Source organism: Thunnus albacares, chromosome 10 (genome assembly GCF_914725855.1).
Source record: "Thunnus albacares chromosome 10, fThuAlb1.1, whole genome shotgun sequence".
Lineage (NCBI taxonomy): Eukaryota > Metazoa > Chordata > Actinopteri > Scombriformes > Scombridae > Thunnus > Thunnus albacares.
Genome location: NC_058115.1, coordinates 21,768,686 through 21,794,398, shown reverse-complemented (window position 1 = coordinate 21,794,398; position 25,713 = coordinate 21,768,686). Strand labels below are relative to the sequence as shown.

At 41.5% G+C, this 25,713-nt stretch overlaps 2 protein-coding genes across 4 annotated transcripts in view; one reads left to right on the top strand and one right to left on the bottom strand.

Annotated features, from left to right (window-relative positions):
* The window catches only part of tnmd (tenomodulin), a 63,028-nt gene extending 48,819 nt beyond the window's left edge, over positions 1-14,209 (top strand). Inside the window, exons 4-7 of the mRNA XM_044363753.1 lie at positions 529-636; positions 6,908-7,070; positions 8,275-8,378; positions 12,610-14,209. Of these exons, the coding sequence (XP_044219688.1) occupies positions 529-636; positions 6,908-7,070; positions 8,275-8,378; positions 12,610-12,819 (585 nt within the window). The 3' untranslated portion in view covers positions 12,820-14,209. The remainder of the gene's footprint in view (positions 1-528; positions 637-6,907; positions 7,071-8,274; positions 8,379-12,609) is intronic.
* A 3,429-nt stretch (positions 14,210-17,638) lies between these two features.
* The window catches only part of elf1 (E74-like ETS transcription factor 1), a 40,331-nt gene continuing 32,256 nt past the window's right edge, over positions 17,639-25,713 (bottom strand). For all 3 annotated transcript variants that reach the window (XM_044363120.1, XM_044363119.1, XM_044363121.1), the window contains 7 exons: positions 24,769-24,943; positions 24,012-24,116; positions 23,518-23,679; positions 23,296-23,379; positions 22,426-22,618; positions 21,873-22,229; positions 17,639-20,697 (listed from right to left, as the gene is read on the bottom strand). In XM_044363120.1, the coding sequence (XP_044219055.1) occupies positions 19,896-20,697; positions 21,873-22,229; positions 22,426-22,618; positions 23,296-23,379; positions 23,518-23,679; positions 24,012-24,116; positions 24,769-24,943 (1,878 nt within the window). In that variant the 3' untranslated portion in view covers positions 17,639-19,895. The remainder of the gene's footprint in view (positions 20,698-21,872; positions 22,230-22,425; positions 22,619-23,295; positions 23,380-23,517; positions 23,680-24,011; positions 24,117-24,768; positions 24,944-25,713) is intronic.

Genomic DNA, 25,713 nt, shown 5'->3' with positions numbered 1-25,713 from the left:
TTGAGGCTCTGTGTGTCAGACTGAATAGAGCTACAGTCCACATGGTGGAGGATCATCAGTGGAGCTGAAGAGAGTGACTCCACACTTGACTGCGCAGATTAAGAGAGTGACAGGGACCTATGACTGGCTAATTCAATGGGGGCACTCTCTGTAGAAAACACTTCATTCTCAACAATGTCACTTGGCTCTCCTGTGCGATATATCCTGCTATGAAGTATTATACAGCCACGGTGGAACACCCCCGCCTTTTTACTTCCATTCAGCTTGAAAGCAAGAGCTGTGTTGCAAGGGCCAAGCAGTCATCAATTTTATACCATGCTAAAAGAAAAAAAAAGATCAAAAAACACCTCTTCTCACTCATTAGGTTTTAACTTCTCTGACTTTTATAAGAGCTTTGATTATCAGCAAAAAGCCGAGCGTTTTAAAATGATTGCCCCAGTGCTTATGGGAGATCCACATCACAGAAAGCTAATGAATGAAACATATATCTGAATTTCTGAGTGTTCATTTCTTTTTCTTTTTTCAAAGGGAATCACTGGGATCCGGTTTGCTGAACATCAGAGATGCTACATCAGGACCCAAACTAGGAACCTACCCACAGTGGCAGAGGTGGAGGCTGAGGACGCAGAGTTACTGGTATGCCTCCTCCCTCGGTCGTCTGTACCTCAGACTCTCTGTAGTTCTACAGAAGCTGTCATGCATATTGTAGGGAGATAACCAGAGTAGAGCACTGTGAGCACCACACAAATCCTCAGCCTGTCCATCTTATCCTATCTCCCCCACCCCTCTCACTGAAGAATAAACTGGGGTTTGTGGCGCCTGTGAAACCGTCAGAAAGCTGCCCACAAACCCATAGCTTCTTTGTGGCTCACATCAAATGCTGTTTGCTGTCAATCTTGAGCCAATATTAATTTTTAATCATCTCCTCCAAAGGCTCTACCCAAATAGCCTAAAGGGGAAGGGTGCAAGAGAGGTCTGAGTGAGAGGTAAGCCATTAAAATGGTATTTTTTAAAAGATGTTTTCTTTGTAAAACTCACAAGGCTGCTCTCCAAGTTTAGAGTGATTTATTTTACTTCGCTGGGTCTTATAGTATGTGAACTTATGCAAAAGGAATGGAAGAAATTCAATCAATCAAAATTCCCAATTTTTCAGTGTCACAGTGCAATTCACTGAGTGGGCCGTATGTTCAAAGAGAAAATCCTTCTCTCAAATGTCTCCACTGCTTGCACGCTCTCATTTACATTTCACATTGTAGCTGAGAAGAAGTAGCTGGCAAGTATCTGACATTCCCTGCTAACTGATTCATTTTAAAAACAGAATAAGCCAATTGTAAGTCCAAGCCAACCCAGTCTCAGTTTTAACTTTAAGAACACAAGCTGTTACACCCAAAAACCAAACACTGTTTTGTTATTTTCTTCTCATCTTCATAATGTCTGATCCACGTTTACAGATACTAATTGCCCAGGCAGCACTGTATGTCCGTGCCATTTCTGTCTTCTTTGGTGCACTGTGAAGCCTAATTGGCTTAATTCACAGCTCCGAAGTGAATCATCTGAGGAAAGTGACTATAGGGTTAAACCCAGTAGTTATGGAAGCCCTTATTATGACTGCCATGAATAGAATAGATGATTCTGCACCAAGTTCAATAAAATAAAAATTCAAAAGGTGTTTGACGCTGTGGTTTACGAACACATCCTCGTAATTAAACAACCACATAGGTCAATTGTACCATGCACTTCAGAATGACCTATAAGAGCATTTTCTAATATGCCGCCTCATTTCCAAATATTATGTTATATATTATGTTTTATGGTGTGACAACACTGTGGTTAAGGTCTCGTTAGGTTTAGGCACAAAAAACACTTAGAATTAGGGAAATATCATGCTTTGGGTTAAAATGATCACTTGAAAAGTGGCGTGGGTTAAAGTTACTACTTCCTTAAAGTTAGGCAACCCTCATCAGCATGGCAACAGTAAACACCACTACAATTGTAGTTACGGTTTTGAAAGAACTTTCCTGACTTGCCGTTGGAAATGTGACACTTGCAGTTGGAGACAGGAGGCAAACAGTGGTCTCTCCTGCACCTAAGTCCAAGTTTTGTCATCTGGCAATCCAACTTAAAGAACCAGTATGTAGAATTTAATGGCTTGTAGCAGAACAGACTTGGCAAAAATAGAATATAATATTCATAAGTATGTTTTAATTAGTGTATAATCACCTGAAAATGAGAATCATTGTGTTTTCGTTACCTTAGAATGAGCCCTTTATATCTAAATAGGGAGCAGGTCCTCTTCTATGGAGGCCGCCATGTTGCACCACTATGTTTCTACAGTAGCCTAGAATGGACAAACCAAACACTGGCGACCGTAGGTTCTCCTACATGTTTGGAAGGGGAGGCTTTGCAATCTGCAACCTCACCACTAGATGCCACTAAATCCTACACACTGGTCCTCTAACCAAATGCCTAAACATAACTTTCAAAATCATTAATCATCTAAGATTTTGTATTACAAGAGGGGATTTTATGGGCAGCAAATAAAATATGTCGTAACTGAACGTTTTGCAGATAAGTTTAGTGAGAAGTTCAGTGCCATATTCGCACCTGCAAATAAGTTGTATATAATAGAGGTGGTAATTGGCGTGACATTTCTCTTTATTTGTTTGCTGTTTCAGTTCATCACAAAACTAAGCCTACACAAGCAAAGCTTATAAGGTTAAAGCAGCAGGCAGCTATTTGCAACAAAAATATCACATCATGTCACTGTGGCTTCTTTCAGTAAGCTTTTAACCATGGGAATAACACACTGTACAATAGGAGGGGAGTTCCTCTACTAAAAAATAATAATTTGTTCAAACACAATACTGATTGAGTATAGTCAGTTCTGTAGCATATAATCTTCATATCTAAGAGACAGGATTGTAACAGGTTCTACAAAATAATTGCTTTCACAAAAAATAAAAATGTCTGCATATTCATATTCATTATTTTAAATTACCATACAAATGCCAAACATTACTCTTCCACCAATTCCCATTGTAAAAACATTTATTTTTGTCATCAGTCCTTTTTGCACTGTAGTTACACCACTGTATGCTGCCGCTAATATTACTGCAGAGGATGGTTTTTTCCCACAAAAATACTAGATTGCACAAGAGAAATACAGTAAATATCAGGGGGGCCTTATTTAGGTAATGAAAAGTGGCCTTGGCCTGACCTAACCGTCCTCACATTAAACAGCAGCCCCTGATCCGTCCTCTATGAGAATCCACCCACGTGTGACCCGGAGAAGATCAGCACAAGTTCCTCCTCAGGTGGTGAAACACATGAAGCTCACAGGGGTTAAAGCCAAGCACTAATGGTTCCTAGCTTAACCCAGCCGCAGGCTTTTAGGAAAGAGGGCTCAGAGCACCCACAGCAGGCTTTAGAGCCGAGGTGAAAAACAATGGAAAAAATTGCGGAAAAACTGCAAGCAGCTGATAAGGAAATTCAGCCCCTGCGAGGGAGAACCAGGTGACAAACATGAATTGTTTGCCAGGATTTTTTCCTCCCTTTTCAATTTGCCTCCTCTATGAAATGTCTGAGGGAGTAATCCCTGAGCTTCATTCCAGTTCCCCCAGTCTGACACAGAAGTCACCATCCGCCTCCCTCACACCCTTTAACATTGTCAATCGATGCTGCTTGCTCCAAACAGCCACTTAATATGGATGACCAAAGCTCACCCAGCAACCCAAAACCTCCCACTCAGACAAGAACTGCAAAAAGAAAAACTGTGAAGAGAGTGTGAATACACCAAAGTACTGCAAGCACATAGTACTGTTTGTTTTGTCTCATATGTGTCTCCATTAAGATATGAGCCCAGTGAATTGCAGGCTGACCAGTGAGATTATTCTTCAACAGAAAACTAAAAAGTTAATTGTCTCCAGCTGCTGAAAGTGTGCAGTAAAATTGATCCAGGCAAAATATATGGTTCTAAGGGCTCAGGGAATACGCAGGCTAGCTGGTAAACTACCATAGTGAGATAACTCTGTACTCACTAGCCAGCTGGAAACATGCTAGCACTAGTCTGTCAAAAAAGCTTTCTGAGTGTTTTTCCATTTTCTCTTTACTGCACCATTTACTGACAATGAATTTTGAATTGTGAAATGTGTGAAATGTTTTAAATACTGGTGTGTCGTGACCATTTGTGCCCTTAAAGGATAGGTTTGCCATTTTTAAAGTCTGTCTTAAAACAATAGTCAGGTTCCCAAATGAGCACTGACACACATTTTTCTTGGTGTAATCATTCCTCCTGTTCATACTGACCATTAGAAGATCCCCTTCAAATGTGCTTAAAGTGTAAGTTATGGGGGACAAAATCCACAGCCCTTGTTTTGTGCAAAAGTAAATTTAAAATTTTATCTGAAGATCATTTTTAGTATAAAATTCCCTCTTTGTGTTTCCCTGTTGAGCTGCAGTGGAAGGATAGTGACAAAAAATAGGACTTTGGCTCTAACCAGACAGTGATTCTGAAAGATATTGACTTAATTGATGACTGAAGCTTCATATTAGTTTCAGATAAACCTTTAAATACATGGATTGTCCATTTTTGTCCCCCATCACTTCCATTATAAGTACATTTGGAAAGAATCTTCAAGTGGCCAGTATGAACAGGAGGAATTATTACAACAAGAAAAACCTATTTCAGTGTTCATTGTGGCACCTAATTACTGTTTTAAGACAGACTTGAAAAACTATGAATCTATCCTATAGTAAGTGCCAGCTGACTAAATTGCTTGCATAGGAGTGTGAACTAAAATTCATCACCTGGTACACAACATTAACAAAAAATATGTGTGGTAATGCTATTGGGTACTATGAGAAAATCTTTGTTGATCTCCAGTGAACACAGCAACACTTTGAACAATGTGTCATATAGACGGGTGTCCCCCTTCGGGACACAATGGCAGGAGAGGGTAAATTCATTAACTACAGCACAACTGGTGTATAATTAAGTTGTGCACTGTAGGCGGAAATTATACATACACCAGGAGCAGGCTGCACAAAACAAATTACCATCATTCCCAAGGTCCAATACTTGATAAAAAGTTGCTTGTGTCCTAATAATATATCATTTGTCAATAGCAAAATGGAAAAGACTTTCAAATGTGTGTATAAACTGGAGGACTGTAATCATGTTGTCTTTGTGCTTGTCAACTGGCATTTAGAAATCCTTGCCCATGCTAAAATGCTGACCTTTACCACTTCCCCCCAGGCGCTCTCTCCTACAAGTTATTGGAGTCGTTTCTCAACTGTGAAGTCAAAGTCATGTTGTGAGCCCCGTGTCGTGACCTCCATTTACTTTCCAGAGAAGACTCACTTGGCTTCAGTGGTTAAGAGGTCCAATTAGAGAGAGCTGTTTGTGTTCCTCCAGTTTGATTTTAATTTCTGTGGCCAGCTCAATGCCAGAGCACCCCCTCCACTGTACCACCACCAGCTGCACCAGTCCTCCGAGTCAACATTAATCTACTGGCCGGCACTTAAAAGTGAGGGCAAGTGTGTCAAAAGCTTGGCTAAACACCTCCCTTGCCCAAACACAATCTTTAATGTGACAGAATATGCTTAACTTTGTTTTGGGAGGGGGGGGTTACCCCCACTGCAGGTCACCACTGTGTCGCTTGATGACAAACAAGAAGCAAAAGCAAATTTTAATTCAAGCGAGAGTGACAGGAGTGAACAGGAGGGAGGGGGGCATGACCCAGTATAAATGATTCTTGCTCCTACTATAGCCCCAGGATTCTACGTCAAGCTTAACTAATGTGCAATTAAGCTTTAGACTGGGAGAAAATCACCTTGTAAAAACATTTGTCAAGTGAACTGTTTTTCTGTTCTGGGTTGCTAATTAACAAGGGAATGGGAAGAGGGGTTTGTTTGTGTGTGTATTTACATATACATGAAGAAAATAAATATCTGCACTGTTAGGGGAGAGCATTACCAAATCCCCTTCATATGTCTCTATTAGACAACACTGACATGTAGTCCCTATCATTAAGCAATAATAGTTTACTTTACAGCTCATGAACTACAGTATCAACAAATTAAGCCCACTGATAGTGTTGGGTGCCAAGCGAAGCATTGTGGTGGAGGGGGAGGGAAGAGGGGAAGGGGGGTAGAGGGGGAGGGAGGAGAATGCAAGGCTTTATTGTGTCTGTCACATTAAACAATATTGCAGCCACACTCAGAGTAATGAAGACCACTTCTAAAGTCATTTAAAAGTCAAATCATCACTGTCTGTGAATTTCAATGATGTATAATAGAAAGAGCATACCCGAGGCTTGAGAGGAGGGTGAGGGAGAGAAAAAGGAGGGAGTCAGGGCAGTGGGAGTTCAGAGTCAGGAAGTTGCCGCCCTCACTGTGGACAGAAAGGTGATAGATAAAACGATGAGGCTCTAGCTGCTGTGTGGCCCACGGGAGGAGGGCGCTTCCGGGGGAAGGGTGCTTCCGGGGGCGCAGCACAGCCGCTGACCCTCTGCTTCTCTTCCCATTAAACTCAGCACTCAGAGTTTGAGCTGCTCCCGTCTGGCCGTCGATTCGGGGCCCCAAGGGCCAGCCGGAAAATATACAAGAAGTCTTTTATTCCTTTTACCATACAGGCATTAAACACAGAATGACTGCATCAGGGAACACTTGTTATTTTACAAGATCTGCTCTCTGGTATTATTTATATAACCTACCTGCTGCTACATGCCTGTCTTGCACTATTGTGCTATGGTGTTGCATTATGTGTAGTGTGTGTATTTTGCTGTGCCTTTTCACTGAGGTGGACAATAAATTCAATCAATCAATTAGTAAATGCAGGACCATATTTTGTGGGACATTTTTGCAAGCTTTGACGTGCTATATGTGTGTGTTTGTGTGTGTTTCCTAGCAGGTGGATGAAACTGAGGCCATGGATATGAAGGTGGAGGACTCCCAAGTGTGGGTTCCTGCTGAGGAGCCCATCGTTAACCCAGCATTCCTCTTCGACTCCAAGATCTGGGAGATTTGCCAGGAGCTGCCCATCCACTGGATCCATCCCTCCCCCCTGAGCGGTGAGAGCAGGGGGCATCTCTGCCTCTAAATGCAGACTATTAACACTCTCACTGGAGGGCATCCCCGCAGGCCATATGGATGTCTGTACAGACCGCATGATTTCCCAACCATATGAGCAGCCGGCCCAGGCTATTCTGTGTGTTTGGAAAGTTGAGAGACAGATGATCACTGGTGGAAGAAATATTCAGATCCTTTACTTAGCTGAAACTATTAATACCTCAGTGTGAAAACACTCTATGACAAGTAAAAGTTTTACTCAATATTGCAGAAGTATTATTAGCAAAATGTGTTTAATGTTTAAAAAGTGAAAGAATATACAACGTGTAACATATTGTTGGATTACTATCATCTATGGATGTACATGTAAGCAGCATTTTAATGTTGGCTGGTTAAGGTGGAGCTTTGTATATTTCACACTGCAAACAAATCTTCATCTAAAATCTCATCTCATCTAAAATATGAATTATTTATGTCCCCTTATTCTAGAAAATTCATAAAACTTGTTGAATTCTATTAATACAGGTTGAATTTAACTCACCATTTTTCACTTGTTTCATGAAATGAAGACATTCAGTCATCAAAAAGTTACAAAAGCTTCGTCTTTTTCCTGTTTTTGAACTATAGAGTGCTACCTTGTTCTGGAGAGAATAGACAAAAAACTACTTGCAGTGTGTGCAGTATGTAAAATGTTAATCTACAAAGTAACTCCAGCAATCAGATAAATGTAGTGGAGTAAAAAGTACAATATTTCTTTCTGAAATGTAGTGGAGTAGAAGTAGCATTAAATGGATATACTAAAATAAAGTGAGTATATGTACCTCAAAACTGTACTTAGGTGGAGTACTTCAGTAAATGTACTTAGTTAGTTACATTCCATCACTGCCGATGGTCATTGGCAATTTGATATTTTTGAGATGTTTCTCAAAATGATGTGTAGGCGTTACTAGCTAGGATCTGTGGAAAATGATTCGAGTGTTACTATCACAACAGCAACACCATTGTTTGACACAAGCATGAAAAAGCTTGGAATGAAATCTTGCAGATTTCTCTCGAATGTTAGTAATTAACATCATGCCACTGAGAAAACAGTGTACAAGCCAACATTTAATCCAAGAACTTTCTCATTTTACTTCAAACAATTAAAAAAAACTCTTGCAAGTATATTAACATGTTCTCTCTTTCCTATCTCTCTCGTGTATTAAGATTCTGACCTCCGCGAGGAAGAAAATGTCGACACGCCCGACGCAGAGGTCACAGGTCAACGTTTTGCCCGCGATGTCCTGGATCACGTACCCGTAAACGACTATGTAAGTGGGCTCCTCTGCAGCACGTCAACCGAGGACCACACCACAAGATACAGTAGAGCCACTTCAATCAGCTCTAACTCTGCCTCGACTCTTTCTGCATATAAATCGCTCACTAATTGATGTTAAAACTGACTTTGTGCACCAGAGGGCATAGCAATTGCTCTATATATCTGTTTAAGTAAGGCCAGTTCATTGAAGACTCCCTTAATGTCTCTCCATTAATTGAGAGGAATATCCAGCCTTTCAAAGGCAGCAACTTGTGCCTACAGCGCCTGTTAGTGCCTTTTTTCACTTCCTTTTTTCTGCGGCAGTGGAAAGCGCTGTACAAAGGAGCACTCTCAAGGTCACTCATTGCTGCACAGATCAGTTACATTTATTAATAATGCTTTAATTATCAAATCATATAAAATGAATGGAAAGGCCAAGTGGCATATTTTGGTGTACTGCATGTAAACCACTCAATGCTGTATGATTAATTATCCCTGACTCTGAGGGAGAATCATATGCTGGAATATATTACGCAGGAATTATGCACAAAAAACTGCAGTTGCACACAGAAGATACCAAGCACATACACGGGGTAGATATCTGACACACATGCACACACTCACACATTCAGCACTTACAGGTGAATAGCCACTAAAGCTAAATTCAAGGATAATGACTCAAGCTCTGTCTCCTCCTCAGAGCTGTAAGAAATGGTGAGAGACACGCAGAGAAATGAGACATCCTATAATGTTGACATTTATCAGGCCCGTCCCAGAAACACCTCCTGCTCAACTCCTCAATTTCGCCCGGCTTCTCTGTCTTCTCCCTCATCGTCTGCGGCAGGAGATGCAGTGCTATGCAATTAAAACATACCAGGGGATGAAAAACTCGGCTCTCCTTTTGAAACGTTCTGCCTCTATCAGCTGAGTAATGCACACCACTGCAATCCATTCCAGCAGCACATCCAGGCTCTGTTTGTGGGTCCAGCGATAACAAAGGGCTTTGTGACCAAGCAGAGGGCAGGCAGCAGTCTGTAATTGGGAGACTGAACTCCCGCTCATGCCAGTGGGATGCCACATGTGTGAGCCAAACCTTTTTTTTTTTTTTTGCTTCATCCAGAGCCACAGCTCATGTAAATGTGCACACAGTCAGAAAACACCTTCAACCAAGCACACACACAGTCTGCTGCTACTGCTGCACTATTTCTCTTTGTACCTACATCCTTTTATCTATCATACTCACACACACACACACACACACACATGCACACACGGGGACGGAAAAAACAGGCATTCACTTCATCTGCCATGGCCCCTCATCTGCGTTTCATAAATCTGAATTTCAGTGCCGCCTCTCCCCACGGTGCGCGTTTGTAAAGCAGAATAATTGTTTGAGTCCTTGTGACAGAGGCTGGCAGATATATGAAGCTGACCTTTGCCATGGCTGCCATGTCAGAGTGCAGCGTGTGGCCCTGGAAATTTCAAACTGAATAACTACCATCTGACAAGGCTGAAGGAATGGTTCCACTGTCCTTGACCCATATAGCAAGGATGGGTTTCCAAATTGAATTGACCTCAGTTTAGAAAAGGCTTACATACATACACATATAAAAATATTTGGTGTGTGTTTCTCCCTGTGTCTGAGTGTTTGTATTGTGTGTTGAACTTGCACCGTGGTGTGCATCCTCCTTACAAACTTCTGAAAGCCATGTCCCAGGTCTGACTAGATGCTTGTTCATGCATAACAGAGCAAAAAAAAAAAAAAGCTGAAGGAATTCAAATACATGAATGCAGGAGCTGTTTGTGCCTCCAGAGGAATCTTCACACTGAAGCTAAAGCTCCTTATCACTTAGGTAAACCGGCAGAGTTTACTGAAATACATGACTATCTCCTTATTCAATTACATCCGATTTCACTGTCATTCCACCTCACTGTAGAGCACAGTGAGATGAAAATCTGAGATCAGGACAAGCGGCAAAGCATTTCGTACGTTGCACTGTCCTGTGTGAAAACCCTTTTCAAATACAAAGCAGGGTATGAAACAGAAATGTTATCTCTGCTGTTTTGATCCTAGAATGAATGTGATGAGCTCTGCTATGAGATTTAATAACACATCCAGGCATGTGCTTCAAGCTCATGAAGAGCGGTGATCAGTGTGTGTGAAATAACACCACCAAGTGTGGAGATTAGAGGAGTCGTGCTTTGATTCGTTACATCTTATTGAATGACTGACGCAGTTTGCTACTCTGCAGACTAATTCATATCCAGTGCCTCACATTATGCACAGAGGTGCCCGTGTGCGAGAGTGTGTGTGAATGTGTTTGCATGTGTATTTGCGAGCCTGAGAGTGTGATGAAATCAGATGCAGCAAGGGGGTAATGGCTTTTACTCTTCATTAATGCTGCTTGTTTGTGAGTGACTGCCTCAGATTTCCCAAGGTGAACCATTCTTATCACTGCAGCATCCCACTGGAGACGGCAACTCAAAGCCAGAGTGATTAATATGTACCCTCCGTTTTAAAAGGATAGCTCTGATTAATTGTCTTTAAGGTACAATGCTGCCTATTGGCTGTTTGTTTTGATAAAAGCCGCATCATTTGAATAAAATATTTCCTTCATTTTCTCAGCTGGAGCTCCCGATTTCGTAACATCCCAGTTTGGGCTGTGAGGAGCAGATAAGATTATCGTTGGTCCATTGACAGCTTTCGTGTTGTTTCCATAACAGATTGTTGCCTGGAAGCTGATGACCTGAAACTTGACTGAAACAATAAATCATTAGAAGCCTACCTGCACTTGTCATAGTAATAAATCAAACTCATCCTAGATATCATCTGTCCCACCCTTTCTGTGTGTTATAAGAATGTTTCATGAGTGTGTAATTTTACTCAATTTATCATAGCTCACATCAAATGCTTGCTTTTTTTTTCTGAGTCATGCTTGTGAGGAATTTTGTGTTATGCAATTATAGTCCGCTGACTGCTACAGAAGAGAAAATAACATAAAATGTGTGTAAACCAGTGTGATCGACTACCCACTGACTTACGGAGTAGATGCAAGAAAACCATGAATTCCCATTCTTAATGTAGCAGGGGACTAGAGGGACTCAGCCATGTGTTCCTACGGGTCCTGTCCTCTTAAACAATTCCCACACATTTTCTATTCCCAGCAGTGGATGTGTTTTGTTCTGCATTATTGCATGTAGCTGAGTCATTGTAAGCACTTGCAAAGAATTATTCCAGTTTGTTCTGAATGCGAAGTCAGTGCAAGGCCCGTTGACTCCTGGATCCGAGTAGTTTAACGAGACAGCGCCAGATCGTCTCTGAGGATTCATTTACTAAAAGAGATTGAAATGTGGTCATATGATACTGCATACTGAGGGCAGTTGCTGCCTCAACTCGCGTGGTGAGTTAAGTGGCACTTCTCCGAACCCCATTTGGAGTTGCTCTTGATCAAAGGCATGGCACTCAGCCCCTACGAGTCTATGAGGGCATGAACCAACCAGCACAATGGAAAAATCCAAGGACCATTAATTCTACCCAATTTACCTTTCGTTTGGGTTTCATTTGGCCCCTCTATAAATTCAGAGGCAGCCAGCAAGAGCAAATGAAAGAATCCTTGTTAGGCGATCATTACTCTGCTAATTGCTTTAGGAATGTGCCATGCACTTAAAGTCAAGGTCAGAGTGAGGCCGCCAAGACATGGGGAGCTCTAATTTGAATGCTCTATTGGAGGAGGAGTAGCCATTTTGGTGCACAGTGTGGGCTTCAGTCGAGGGAGTTAAGAGGTCAGAGATGAAAGAAATAGTGTAATTATGCCGGTAACTACCAACGTTAGAGTCCCTTTGATTGAAGATAGCACCGGTAGAGAGGCTGTGAATACTGGAATCAGAGATGGAGCGTTGCGCAGCTGACAGTACTGCTATCTCATGGCATAATAGAAAGGTCAAGGGTATTATATCATGTTTTATTCTCCTGGAGCTTATATCAAGCTAGCTCATTCTCACCGCTATCTTGATCTCTTTGTCACGGTCATCAAGCATGGTACAACTTTGCATTTTCTCAGACATCAATTTTGATCTTTTCACTCTTGTTTGGTTTTTACATATATTCTTCTGACCTACAAGTGGAGCAAGCTCATCAATTCACGCCTCCTCTTCTTCTTCTTCTTCCTCTGTCCTTGCCTTGGGAGGACCGGCATTTGTCATGTGTGTGATTGTAACCCTGCCCAACCTTGTGTCCTCTGCAGAGAGACGTCGGAATCGAGCTGGATAATCGTCTGGATGACAACGGCTACTGCTGCCAGCACTGTCGCCGTGGTTACCGCTTCTGCCGGCGCTACCACGAGCCCCTGGGTGGTTTCAACCCGTGGCCATACTATTACCAAGGAGGTCGGGTCATCTGTCAGATTGTCATGCCCTGCAACTGGTGGATCGCCCGTATGCTGGGGAGGATTTGATGAGAGCTGGTGCTGTCTGGGAGCAAAACTGTTCATGTCATCATAGGTGCAAATTCCCTTATGATAAATTTTCCAGACCACTTGTGAGAGCAAAGCAGTCCATTGCACACAATTATTATCCAATCTGAAATTTGCCCCATTGAGTATTAGTCAGTATAAACAGTCTAAATGGTGTTTGGAGCATTTGGATTCTTTCTTAAAATGCATCAGCCATTTACTGCTGTCTAGTTTTCTTTGTTTATCTACCCATTTGGTATCTCTGCAATTTGACCCTGTGCAATGAGTACAATTTAGTTTGGAAGATTTCACCAATATCAAATCTTTTCTAAAATATACTTCAGGACTGTCTGTCCTTACTTTTCTATGCATTCTTTTTTTATTTTATTTTATAGGTTCAACAGAGTTGACCTATATACTGTAGTGTATAAAATGTACATACAGTACAACAACAATATGTATAACCTTTAAGTGGTGCTATCTCATTATATATTTAACTATATATCTTTTCTCTGTTTTTCTCTGTTTTTTTAAGATCATGTTTTATTATTTCTTATATGACAGATATAGCAGATAAAAACCAAACCATAAGATCTCCAAATAATGAAGTCAACATCATCACAGTGACACAATAAACAATCTTGCTTTGGTCATTCAGCACTTCTTAGATGCACAATGTGTTAGAAATGATCTAAAACTAAACTAAAATATATAAAGACTCCAGATGCAGAACACTTTATGCAATATGTTCACAGAAAGGACAAAGTCCAGGCATCAAGCGTTTCCTGATTGTCTTCATGTATTTCAGCAAATCCTTTTCTCTGTTTCTGTGTCATGCTAAGGAAGTGCAGTATAATTAAAGACCCCAGCTGTCCATTTTGATGTAGTTACTGTTGTGTTATCCTCCATTGTTTTCACTGTTGTTGCAATCCACAAAATGCTTTAAATAGTGCAACTGTTCAAACAGTCTCTTCTTTGCTGAGGCGATTTAATCTGCAACACCACATCTCAATCTGTCAAGCTGAAATAACTCTCTGCAACTAAGAGATAAGCAAGCAAGATAGGCATTTGTAATTGATGTTCTGTCATCAAAATAACAAGGTGCATAAATGCCCAAGAGTATTCAAGCTATGTGGGATATTCACAAGTTAAACAGAGAGACAAAAACGCGGAGCACTCACTGTTGTCACAGTTTGCTTTGAAGTCTTGTGTGTATTTCTTATCTCTTTCCTGATTTCTTCCAATTAAAATTTCATTGTATGAATAATCTCAGTTGTCCTATAATATGAAACAATGTGATTTCCTTGAAAGAAGCTTAATACCCCAGGGTGTTTGTGTGAAAACTGGTGTGGGTTTGAAAGAATCCATATAATAGACAGATCTCATTCTAACCATTAGTTCCATTGTTCATTAGCAAAAACATTAAGCATCAAATTAAAAGTATTATGACAAGAAAAAAATAGACAAATACGCTGTTATTTTCTCAGTTTTATCTCCTGAAACTCTCCTGTGTATTAAATGCAAAACAGTGCTTTGTTTACAGTAATATAACAGCCTCTCACTTGGTAAGTAAATCTGGCTGTTGACTCATGTTGGCTCACTGTGATAATAATGTCAGTGATATCAATAATAATTGGCAGTGAAAATGATTTTGTGAAAAAGAGGGCAAAACATATTACTGTATGTAAATGTTTTATGGATATGCTCATAAACGAGTTCAGACTGCAACCATATTGTTATTTTTAAATCAATAATGTCAATGGCCCAAAGCAACGTGTCAAGTAAAAAAATAGTGGCATGAGTTAACAAATGCAATAATTGCAAACATACTTCAAATAAACTGACAAGTGTACCGCAAAGCCCCAGAGGCAGTTCTGAAAAGTTCATAAAATCAGTGTTTATATAATTCATTTCTCACTATTCGCCACTCATCACATCAAATAGTCAAGTGTTTATTAAAACGGATGTATTCAGCATTATGCGGCTGCTGCGGCTGGTGGTTTTGTTGTTCTTATAGAGCTTCGCCACTCACAATGTTGGGGAATAGTGTAAAGTGTTATTTTTTCGTAAGATGCTGTTAGTTGTTGTCTATCTGGCAAGGTCTCTGAGGACTCGGAGGACTCTTTTGTGTAGTCGTGAGAGTAAATTGCCATGGAAGCCCTGAGAGTCATTTTGAATGGGATGGCTCACCCTGACTGGAGAGGCTGATACAGATATTACAGCTGGCTCCCTGAGAGCTCCTCATGCCCGTTGGGACAAAAGTCCAATATTAACCATGAAAGTCAAGCTTTTAAAGTGCAGACATCTCACAATTAAAAATCATCATGGAGTTAAAGAGGCCCAGAAAGATGCTTGGATGGAGGAGATAATGTAAATAAATGATCACACTACAGTTGATGCATGCTAAAAACTGCATACGGTACAGTAACAAGTGTTGCATGAATCTCCAGACATCATTGAAAGCATCTGGTTGAAACAAATCTCCAGCACAAATCAATAGCCTCTGAAGATGTTTGCACTCAGTGTTTATGTAATATAATATGTGATGTACATAATGTGATATTCAGCAAATAATTTAGCTTATTGAAAGGATTGTTTAATAGAATTTAAAAACTACTCCAAATATGTTAAGAGGGCAGGTAAACAATACCAACTCTGTGGAGTTTAGCCTGCAAAAAAAATGTTTTTCAATAATATTTAAACGTCTATATAAATAGAGGTTGATTTGCATTCCCATCATGTGTGAAGTGGCTCAATACTGTCTTCATTAGATATGAGGCAAATCTGTGAGTCTACGACAGTGAGCTCTTCCCTCGCAGACAGAATGAAAGAATATATCATCTCAAATGAAGCCCCGCACAATTTTCTCATGCATTTTATACACTGTCTAGGAAAACCCCCTTCCAGCAGTTGTTTATCACTGTTTTGATGAGGAGAGGAAACAAGATCGACTGCTCTGCAGGATAAACAGAGATACTGAGCATCTACCAGGTTGGCGCAGTTCAAAGGATTTTGCCTACCTGGCCCGAGGAATGGCCACTATCTTTGACGCTCACAAGTGAATTAATTCCTTTTGTTACTTATCAAAAATGCAGGGAAACTTCACTCCCAGCTGCTTATTTACATTTCAAATAACCGTTCGTTCGTTTAGATCCATGAGTTGCTATTCTAGGGCGGAGGAGAGTGAAAACCAATGTATGAGGAGTGTCTGTATTTAGATTAGTGACCTGAAGGAATAGTTCTCTCCACTGCAGACTGAGACTCAGGCTCTGCTAAGGACACATGTATTACCAGTGCCATCTTGTGTGTAGAGAGGTGTACTGCTTCCAGAGACAGCATCTCCAAACCAGACGTTGTTTTTCTCATTTTCTTTTTTTTGCACTTTAAAACCATTCTGTACCATTTACTCTTGCTTTCATAAGAAAACTCAGATTTCAGAGTGCTTTATTTTAAATCTAACCTTGTCTGCAGGTTGTCAAGTTAAAAGACTGTATACAGCTACAATGGCCATGAGACTGCAGCCAACTCCTTTCCTCTGTAATGTTGCAGTCAGTCTGGTAACCTGATGGTTAAATAAGCTCTCCCTGTACCGTTCCTGCTACAGGCTGGAGGCACAATAATGTCAGCCGTCATCCTTCAACTGCTCCCACTGTGAGAGGCAGCATGGCACAGCAGTAAACACTCGCACTGTGTCAGTGGCTGCAGGCGACACAGAAATAGTCCTCCTCTCCCAGGACACGGCTCTCGCTCCATCTTCAGGGTCTCTGACTCACTAACCAAAGGAATAGCACAGACGTAATGGCTGCTAGTAGCCTTTCATTATTTTAGTAATCCATAACAACCTCCGCTTACCATATGGCAGGCGATCGATGAACCGCTGAACAGAAAAAGCAAAGTGTCTGTTTAGATGTAATGGAGGGTTGTTTGTTGCTCAATGTGTAGCTTGCATGATGATTTCTGACTCATTTCAAACAATTTTCCCATCTGCAAAAGGCTCGGGAAGGCATTTGCTGGAGTAAAGGAGGTTGTAGCGGTGGCAGTGGCTGTCACTGAACTTCTAGCTCTGTTTTTTCCTCTGTGTGTGTGTGTGTGTGTGTGTGCGCGCGCGCATGTGTTAACCCTATGGCAAGATTGATGGATTGTGTGGTACCCAGCTGTGCATGTGGGTGTAGACAGAGCTAGGCACAGTAGGCAAGCCCCGCTGCCAGACAGCTTCCTCAACACCCTGAACACACACACACACACACACACACAATCAATCCCACAATGCACACACACACACATACGAACACACACATCAACATAACACATGCTCTAACAGAATCAATCCAAGTCAGTGTAACCCTTCCACTCGCCAACCACAGCCTAAACGCACACACACGCACTTCACTCGGCAAGCTGTGGTGACAGACTCGGCTGTCTTCAGCTCTGGGCATGTCACATGCTAATGTATTCATCCACCCACAGCAACTGGAGAAGCAGTGCTCTTAAGTACAGTCCAATCAGTCTCTGGCCTGCTAATGGCTCCAATCCAGTTTCCTACACTAGCTTTTTCTTTCTCTTCAAATGCCATGTGGTCGAATGTCCCCCAAAGCTGCAACAGCCCAACAATATGACTTTGAATTTCTGAGGCGAAAACGCTTCAGTTTCATTATCTCGACAGTAGAAATTAATTGACTTAGTAACCCCTTGCCAACTATTTGTTTCCAAGTTTAATTTTGTTTGCTGTTTAATTTTTCAATGTCTTGCGTGACATTTATGTATCTGCTGCGCTTCACAATTTCAAACCCACTTTGTCTGCAACAAAAAAAAAAAGAACATATTCAATGGAGGAAGATTTAGTTTTAATTAATACATTGACTTTTCTTAAAAATCTATTGTATATTCAGAATTAGGGAAGCTGTGGACAACCCATAGAAGCAACAAAACATAAGCAGTGGACATACCTCAACATCTCACAGACAACAGTGCAGATACAGGAATATATACAACAACAAAAAAGCAGCAAAGACTACCAGATTTTAATGCAAATGTAACCCAGTGTAATAATTGATTGTCGTAAATTTGCATAAGCATGTACTAAAACAAGTATACATTCAGAGTGTCTTTGCAGACCCAGAGCCCCTCAGCTGATGTGGGGTTGTAAAAAGCAGCATTCAACTCTTATCCTTAGGTGCTAGTGCAGATGGAGGTCAGTATGTCTGAATGTCCTCACTCTGCAGCTACGGTCCAGGGGAAAATACAACCAATTTAGCTGTGATACCACTCTGGATCAATATGGCTTCATCCTCGGCAGGAAGGACCGAGGGGGCCAATCGGATGGCTGGCCTGAGAGATCCTTAACAAAGTGGGACCACAAATAAAGAAGGCACAGACACGACCGGCCCGAGAGCAGGCAAGGAGAGGAGAGGAGAGGAGAGGAGAGGAGAGGGGAGGGGAGGGGAGGAGAGGAGAGGAGAGGAGAGGAGAGGAGAGGAGAGGAGAGGAGAGGTACACCTTTGTACCGAATAACTAAAGAAACAAAGAAATTTGATATATGATTTCAAAGACATCCTGATTGATACACTTGATACTTATTCTTAAAGCAGTACACAGAACATAATATCTTGAAAGCATAGCCCCGACTGCCTGACTGTTGAAAAAGGTAAAGAGGTATGTCCGCTGGAAAGGGAGAACCAAAACACATTCACTCAAACACACAACAGAGGATATCTACAATAGGATGTAAGAGAATAAAACATTGGAATAATGATGCTGCACTGAGCACTCAAGTCCAAAACTCAAGAAAATACCAAAGCTGATTATATGGAAGGCTATACAAATGAAAAATGCTGGTCTTAAAAAAACAACTGCCAAATAAGCTTCCTGGTATTTATGCTCATATTCTTTGTATTTTCCCTCATGTTTACACATGTATATAGAAGACAAATGTGCCTTTTTATACAGAATTTAGAAATTCACAAAATAAATAAATCCGCTGTGGCCTTAAAATTGAATCTCACTTGTATATTATATGTATACATATATAACTCCATATATATTCCATTTCATATAAACAGGACTTAAACCTTGGACATACAAGCTTCTGTCGCAGGGGCTGATAAAATCTATTTTATCCTGCATTTTCTTTCTCTCCATTTGTGCCTCCCTATGTTGCTGTGCCTCCGGTCTGTAGCTCTACAAACAGTTTTGATGTTGGACTGTCCTTGGTGAACAGAAAATGCCCATTTCCATAGTAACACAGTGTTTTAAGGCCAGGAGTAATAGAGAGGGAATGCATACTTTTTTTTTTCTTTATATGAAAATAAATGAGCAATAAGTTCTTAAAAGTCTGAAAGTCTGAAAAGCCATTTAGTCCATTTTTCATCTTTTTCCAGACATTTCCAAGAAAGAGTCTTGAGTTGTTTGAACTTCCTGTAAGGCACTCTTCAATTAAACTCTGAGATGTGTGGGGTTTTTTCACCAGATTGGACACGGTGACGCGGCATCCATCCCTCATCCATGGGAACAGGAACCTGTATGCGGTTTTGGAAACACACACAAACACACACTCTGCACGTTCTCAGAAGTCTGATTTCATTGCACCATTTGGCATTCAGTCCCCGGTTTTGGTTTGTTGCATCTTTGTTGCCTCTTTAAACATACAAGTCCAATGAGATGTAAGGTAAGAAAATTACTAACTGGCACATTTGGTAGACAGGGATCCCTGGTTTATCCAATGGCTGTTCTCCTAGAGGGGAAGATTGATCTATATATGTGTGCATTTGCTCTGTGTGTTTGTGTATCTTTGTGTATTGGGGTTCATGTCTACAGAGGATAATCCCAAATCTGAAAAGTGACTTCTTAGAAAAACAAAACAAAATCCCTTGAATTTTTTAAAATTAGGCACATGGTCACAGAATATGTGAGTAAACAATAAATCCTGAGGCTGAACTGACCAACCTTTAAGAGCAACGTGCTGCTAGATCCCTCACTCTGACCTTTGATCAGATCACTGTGTTAGGAAAAGAAAAAGTCTGTGGTCAAAATGGATTTAATTGTTGTTTTTGGTTCAGCTTGTGAAGAAGAGTCCTGCAGCCTTAGGCCTCCGCAGGCTCTGTCTTAATCTGGATAAAGTTTGCAGGCAGTTGGACAGAGAGTGGCAGCTCCTGCAGGCCTTTGATTCCCTGCTCAGGCTGCAGGGACATCTCCCCACGCACCTCCAGCTCCTCCACAGGGGTCAGACCTTCACTGGGGCTGCTGCTCTGGGAGGAATGTCCATTAATTATAGTTTCACTTCCAGCGTCCTGGCCCTGGCTTTGACTGGTATCAATAATCACAGTCCTATACTGCAGCTCAGCTTCCCCTTCCTCCATCTCTTCCTTCTCAAATGTATTTGCCGCCAGTGATGGATCACCATTCACCATCGACTGGAAGTAGCTGGGGTCCAGCATCTCCTCTTTGATCTGCAGCCCGGAGAGGTCGCTGGATTTGAGCACGGTGGCGATTACAGTGCCGGGCTGCTGGGCCACCATGGTCTGCCCGCAGGTCGTGTTGATGGTGACCAGGCGGGGGAGGCCGTTGAGGTTGGAAGCAGTGGAATTAGTGGCTCCTGGAGGGGAAGTGCAGCAGGAGGAGGTGGAGGAGGAGACAGCAGAAGAGCCCAGGCTGGTGACCAGGAGCTGCTGGGGGAGGCCGTCCTGCAGGCCGTTGGCTCCACCTGCTAGAGATGCGGTCTGGATGGTGAGCACATCCTTACCACCTGCAGTGGTGGAGGGCATGGTGTGGAGTATAACCCGAGGGGGGGAGGAGTGGCTGGAGTCCCCGTTGGCCAGAACAGTGGTGAGGGGCACAGATTGAAGAGAACCAGGAGATGTCAGGACCATGGGTGCACTGATGGTTCTGAAAAGACAAAACTGAACGGCTTAGAGAACTGCAAAACAGAATATGCTCTCATGTTTCTTCATCTTCTCTGACAGAGCTGCTGTGCTTGAATATTCAGTTTGTATCTCAGCAAATATAGACAAGGATTATTTTTTAATGGAACCCTGTTGAGAAAGTTACCCAGCGCACAGCTATGATCCTAAACAGCAGAACTAATGCCCTTGTTAATATAACAAACGGCATTGTCAGTCAAACTGCAGAAACCATTATTCTCCTTGTTTCCCAGCTGCAGTTTAACAGCTCTGAAAGAGCCAAATGACTGATAGTACACTGATAATACAGACAGCGGACATAACAAAGAGTATGAAGGAGTTTGGCCAACACCTCGCTGACATAGTTTCAACAAAAATCGAATGTTATAAGCTTCCCAAAGGTAGGATTGGATTATATTATGCAGTGTCCACCTCCAGTACATCAATGGTTTAATCAAACAGTTCATCTCAATTTCTGAAAAGCTGACTTCACAGATAATAGATCTCAAGATGTCACAGCCATTAATAAGGCTGACAGCGAGTCGAACGGAGTCCACATGTATGAGCACCAAGTTCATGTAAGTGTGTGTTTGTGTGTGTGTGTGGGTTTGGAAGATCCTAAAGCAGCTGAGAAGAAATGAAAGTGTTTTTTTTCCCATCGCCCTATCAGATGAGGTCAAGTACCCCTTCATCAACACCACATGTCATGTTTTTAATGTGTTCATTGAAATTGGTTTTAAACTGGATGTTATTTGACACATATTATGTATATAAAAATGGATATTGATACAGTATTTTTTCAAGAAATAGTGATATTTAAATTGTTGATATTTAGGCTTGGTCAGGTCTGTTTTCTACAACTACAACTTGAACTGCAGCTGAACGTTTTAACTATTTATCCATTATTTTTTGCTCTTTAACAGTTTGACTTTTCTGATCACTTGCTAACAAGTTTTCATGCACTCTCAATCACAAAACAAATGTTAGATGGATAGATAGATATAGATATACATTCACTGATTTATCACAATCACCTACTGTGCTACAGTCCTTCTCAAAAGACGTCTGAGGTTCTGTGCAGTGTAGCAAACTGCTAATAGTGTGTGCAGTAATATAATAATATGTAGTTCAAACCATGTGCTCCTCTTGTCAACCTCTTACCTCATAGCTTGTGCCGGATCTTGAGCCGACCCCTGGTTGGCCTGCAACACATGGACAGACTGAAGAAGATGCTCGGCCTGCCCACCATTGGCTTCTTGGTACAGACATTCATCATTAGGCTCTTTCTTCATCTGCCTCACTGACACTTGATGGTGACCGTGAGCCCTGCCATGCCCTTTGGATCCTCCGCGGACCATAGACCGCCCGTTGGTAGCCCTTTGGTTCCCGTAGGCAGCGTTACCATCAGAGCCTGTGTCTTCATCCTCAATCACCACCAAATCAGCTGGCATCTCCTTGAACTGGTAGACCAGCCGCTGCCCCTCCACTTTAGCCAGGATACCCCTTTGATAGTAGTACCTATAGGAGAAAGTAGATACGGTGCTGCTTAACACATTAAAGACATTATCATCATTCAAATTTAATGTATGTTAAATTTAATAGTGTCTTATTATGAACATATCTATGGAAGCACGTCTGCAAGGTTCAACGCTAAATGCAACGCTTTGGGAAATTAGGTTAAAGCTTTTGGTGCTCGACAGTATGTTCCTTTTACCTGAGAGCTCTTCCCATAGTCTCATAGTTCATGTCAGGCTTGTTCTTGTGTTTACCCCAAAGCTTTGAAACTGCTTTGGAGTCCACCAGTTTAAAGATGCCTTTCTCCCGCTGTGTCCACTTGATGTATTTGGGACAGGTGTTTTTATCCTGCAGTAAAGCCAGAAGGAATTCCCACAGGTAGATGGTGTTGCCTGAAAATTGGGGGGGGGAATAAATTAAGATGTTTTTAACATTAAAGCACATCAGACATTCATGGTGAGACCTTGGAGCTGTGCCATAGACATCTATAATTAATTTTCTATTTTAGAGTTTTACTTAAAAATGTTATATGGCAACTATGGGGTTATAGTAGAAACTACTCTATCCTTATAGCTACTGTATCATTTGTGTGTGTGAGTGCCTTGGAATAGAATTAATTATACCAAGCCTGGAAGTATATTACTCTAATTTGTGAGATGCTTTGGCCAGAAGTGGTTAAAAACAGCAACGCTCCCAATAGTCACTTGAATCCCAGACACCATGACAGGGTGATGTATATGTGTGCAGCTGAACTTGTCCCCAGCCCCTTCCTCTTTGTGTCACACTGTATGGTGCAATGAGGGTTCGCATCGAGCAGCTCTAGTCTGCTTCTATCGGTGGAGCATCAATGTGCCCTCAAGCCTGCAATCACTTCTGTTTCCCTGTGAAACACAGCACTCTGAGATCCCCTCATCCATTAACTTGCCCAGATTCAACCCCACTGGATTGCAGGGGTTGAGGACTGCTGTTTTCACACTCCACAGGAGGAAACGGAGCATACACAATAGGAGGAGAGACCTTGATTTTTATTGGCTCATTACAGAGAAGCGCACTAGTTAGTGAGGCTTACCTTTGCCCTCTTTGCTCTTCTTCCTGAGTGGCAGGTTAGGGGTGGTGATAGGAGAGCAGGGACGCACCGCCCGCGGCTTCCGCACTGTGATTCAAATTGAGGGGTAGTGTATTATAAGGTGGAAGGTCACAGTGAAATCATCCAATTACCTACAACACTGAAATTTTAGTAGAAAATATCATTCTTATGTTCTAACAAGGAGGAGAAGAATGAGAGTCTTACCTTTGTTTTTTTTCTGAGGTTTCAAGGGACACTTTTGGGGAATCTCGTCCATGGATGAAGTGTCCTCATCTAGCGACATGTCAAGGGCACCGTTGTCCAACTGATCAGGCCTCAGAGGGGCGTATGTCAAGTCTGACTCCAGCAGAGTGCCGTAGGTGTGGACTAAACATAAACCAAAGAAATAGAAATACAGACAAAGCATGAGCACACTGTAAAAATGAGTCTCATGAAGCATCTCGGAGGCCTTGTCATCTAAGACATATACCATGTAGTAATGTCCCCAGTTCTGGCGAGGGACTTAATTGCATGTCAACCCTCTTGCTCTTTCCCCATTTTTTCTCTATAGTGAGAACTGTCAAATAAATGCAAAAAATACCCAATATGATAAGAATGTGTGTGTCTCATTCCCTAAATAAGATCAATGATAGATTATAAATGAAACATTTTTCACCATTATGGACATGGTAGAATATTAACAATGCAAAATATCTTACTCATGCGCTTCTCATCCAAGATGTTGTTTGGCGACTCCATGTTCAGAAGAGCCGCTGCAGCTTCGTTCGTCTCCATGCTGTCCTCTGCACCTGAGACTGTTGTTTCTACCAACCAGACAAAAAGCAAATTCAACAACATTAGGTCCCTGTAGGTAAGTTTGCTTTACCTGTTTTGTTATTATATAATGACTGTATAATGACTAGTATGACTACAACTACTACTACTACTACTACTACTACTAGTATGACTACCAGGCTCTTTTGTCCTTTTTGTCCATGAGCATTAATTGAGTTTAAAGGTAACATCAGGATCAGTTTTATTTGTACCAAGTTAAGGTTGCACAAACAAGACCTTTCTGTTGCTAGGTTAATTGTGCAAGTAATATTAATGTAGGAATATATACAATTTGGGAAGTGGGGTCCTGAATGGCAAAAAAAATACAGGCTAACACATCTTTTAAATACTGTAGATGTGGGTAAGGATTTATTTTACTAGTCCACAATTTCAAAATAATTTAAAGGAATAATGTAATTTGGTACTAAATATAAGCAAAATAAAAATGAAAGAAGAGCTCCATTCAAACACAAGTAATTACTTGTTCTTTATTAATTTATTATTGGAAATGTTGTCCTCTGTAGACAAATTTCACAATTTTGCATGTTCAGGTGAAAGTAGGTTATGGTAGCAATTAATTGGAATTGATATATTTGAGCTGAATGATTATCTTAAAATCATAACAAAGTAAAATATTTTTACCTGAGAGGCCCACCCCTCCCACCAAGATGGAAGGTGCCTCCACCACATGGAGGGTGGTGTCCACCATGATGCCGTTGGTCACCTCGTCGGACTCGAGGCCTGAGTAGACCTGCAGCAGATCGGCCGCAGGCACCTGCTCAACAATCACCGCTGGGAATACTGACGGGTCGTCCAGCTGAACAGAGAGCAGAGAGAGGTAAAAAGATGGTATAAGATGTTGTAACATAGGAGCCACAGTATGTCTGGGAGGAAGGGGACTGACTGTCTTTGTGCATATGCGTGTGTATATGCAATAAAAACACCATTAATTCCTCCACTACACATCATAAATACAATATGAAAACCCCTGGTGACAGCAGATTAATGTTATAACCTCACTTGGTCTCTTATTTTTATTGCCTTGTAAAATATTGTAGATTCATACTCAATTTCAGCTAATGTGGAGGCACGTAGCATGGAGGAGAGCTCATTTCTGTGGTGCTGCAGCGGTCCACAGGGACCTACTGAAGAAGACAGGCGCCAGCTGTTTGATTTGGCCTACTTCTCCTGAGAAGTTAATCTTATGTTCAGATATTATATAAGCCCAAATGAATGTTAATGGATTAATCATGAATTCCAGGCAAGTACCCCGTTTCACCGTGTCCAAAATTTGCTCTGGGAATTCTAACCTTGCCGTCTCATTTCAGGCATGGCACAGCCTAAAACATGAAGGCGCAGGGGGACAGAGGGAAATACCAGAATTTGAGCCAAACCACTGAGAGCGACTTAAGAAGCCCAACATGACTGAAAGCTCCTCAAACACAAACTATGTCAAGAGTGCTCACTGGGCACTTGGATCGTGTCATTGGGAGAGATGCGGGGACTAACTCAGTCCTCTGAATAAGTGAGTCATATGGTCCTCTGAAATACTCTTATTTTCATGTTTTCTGGTTTCAGAAACCTTAA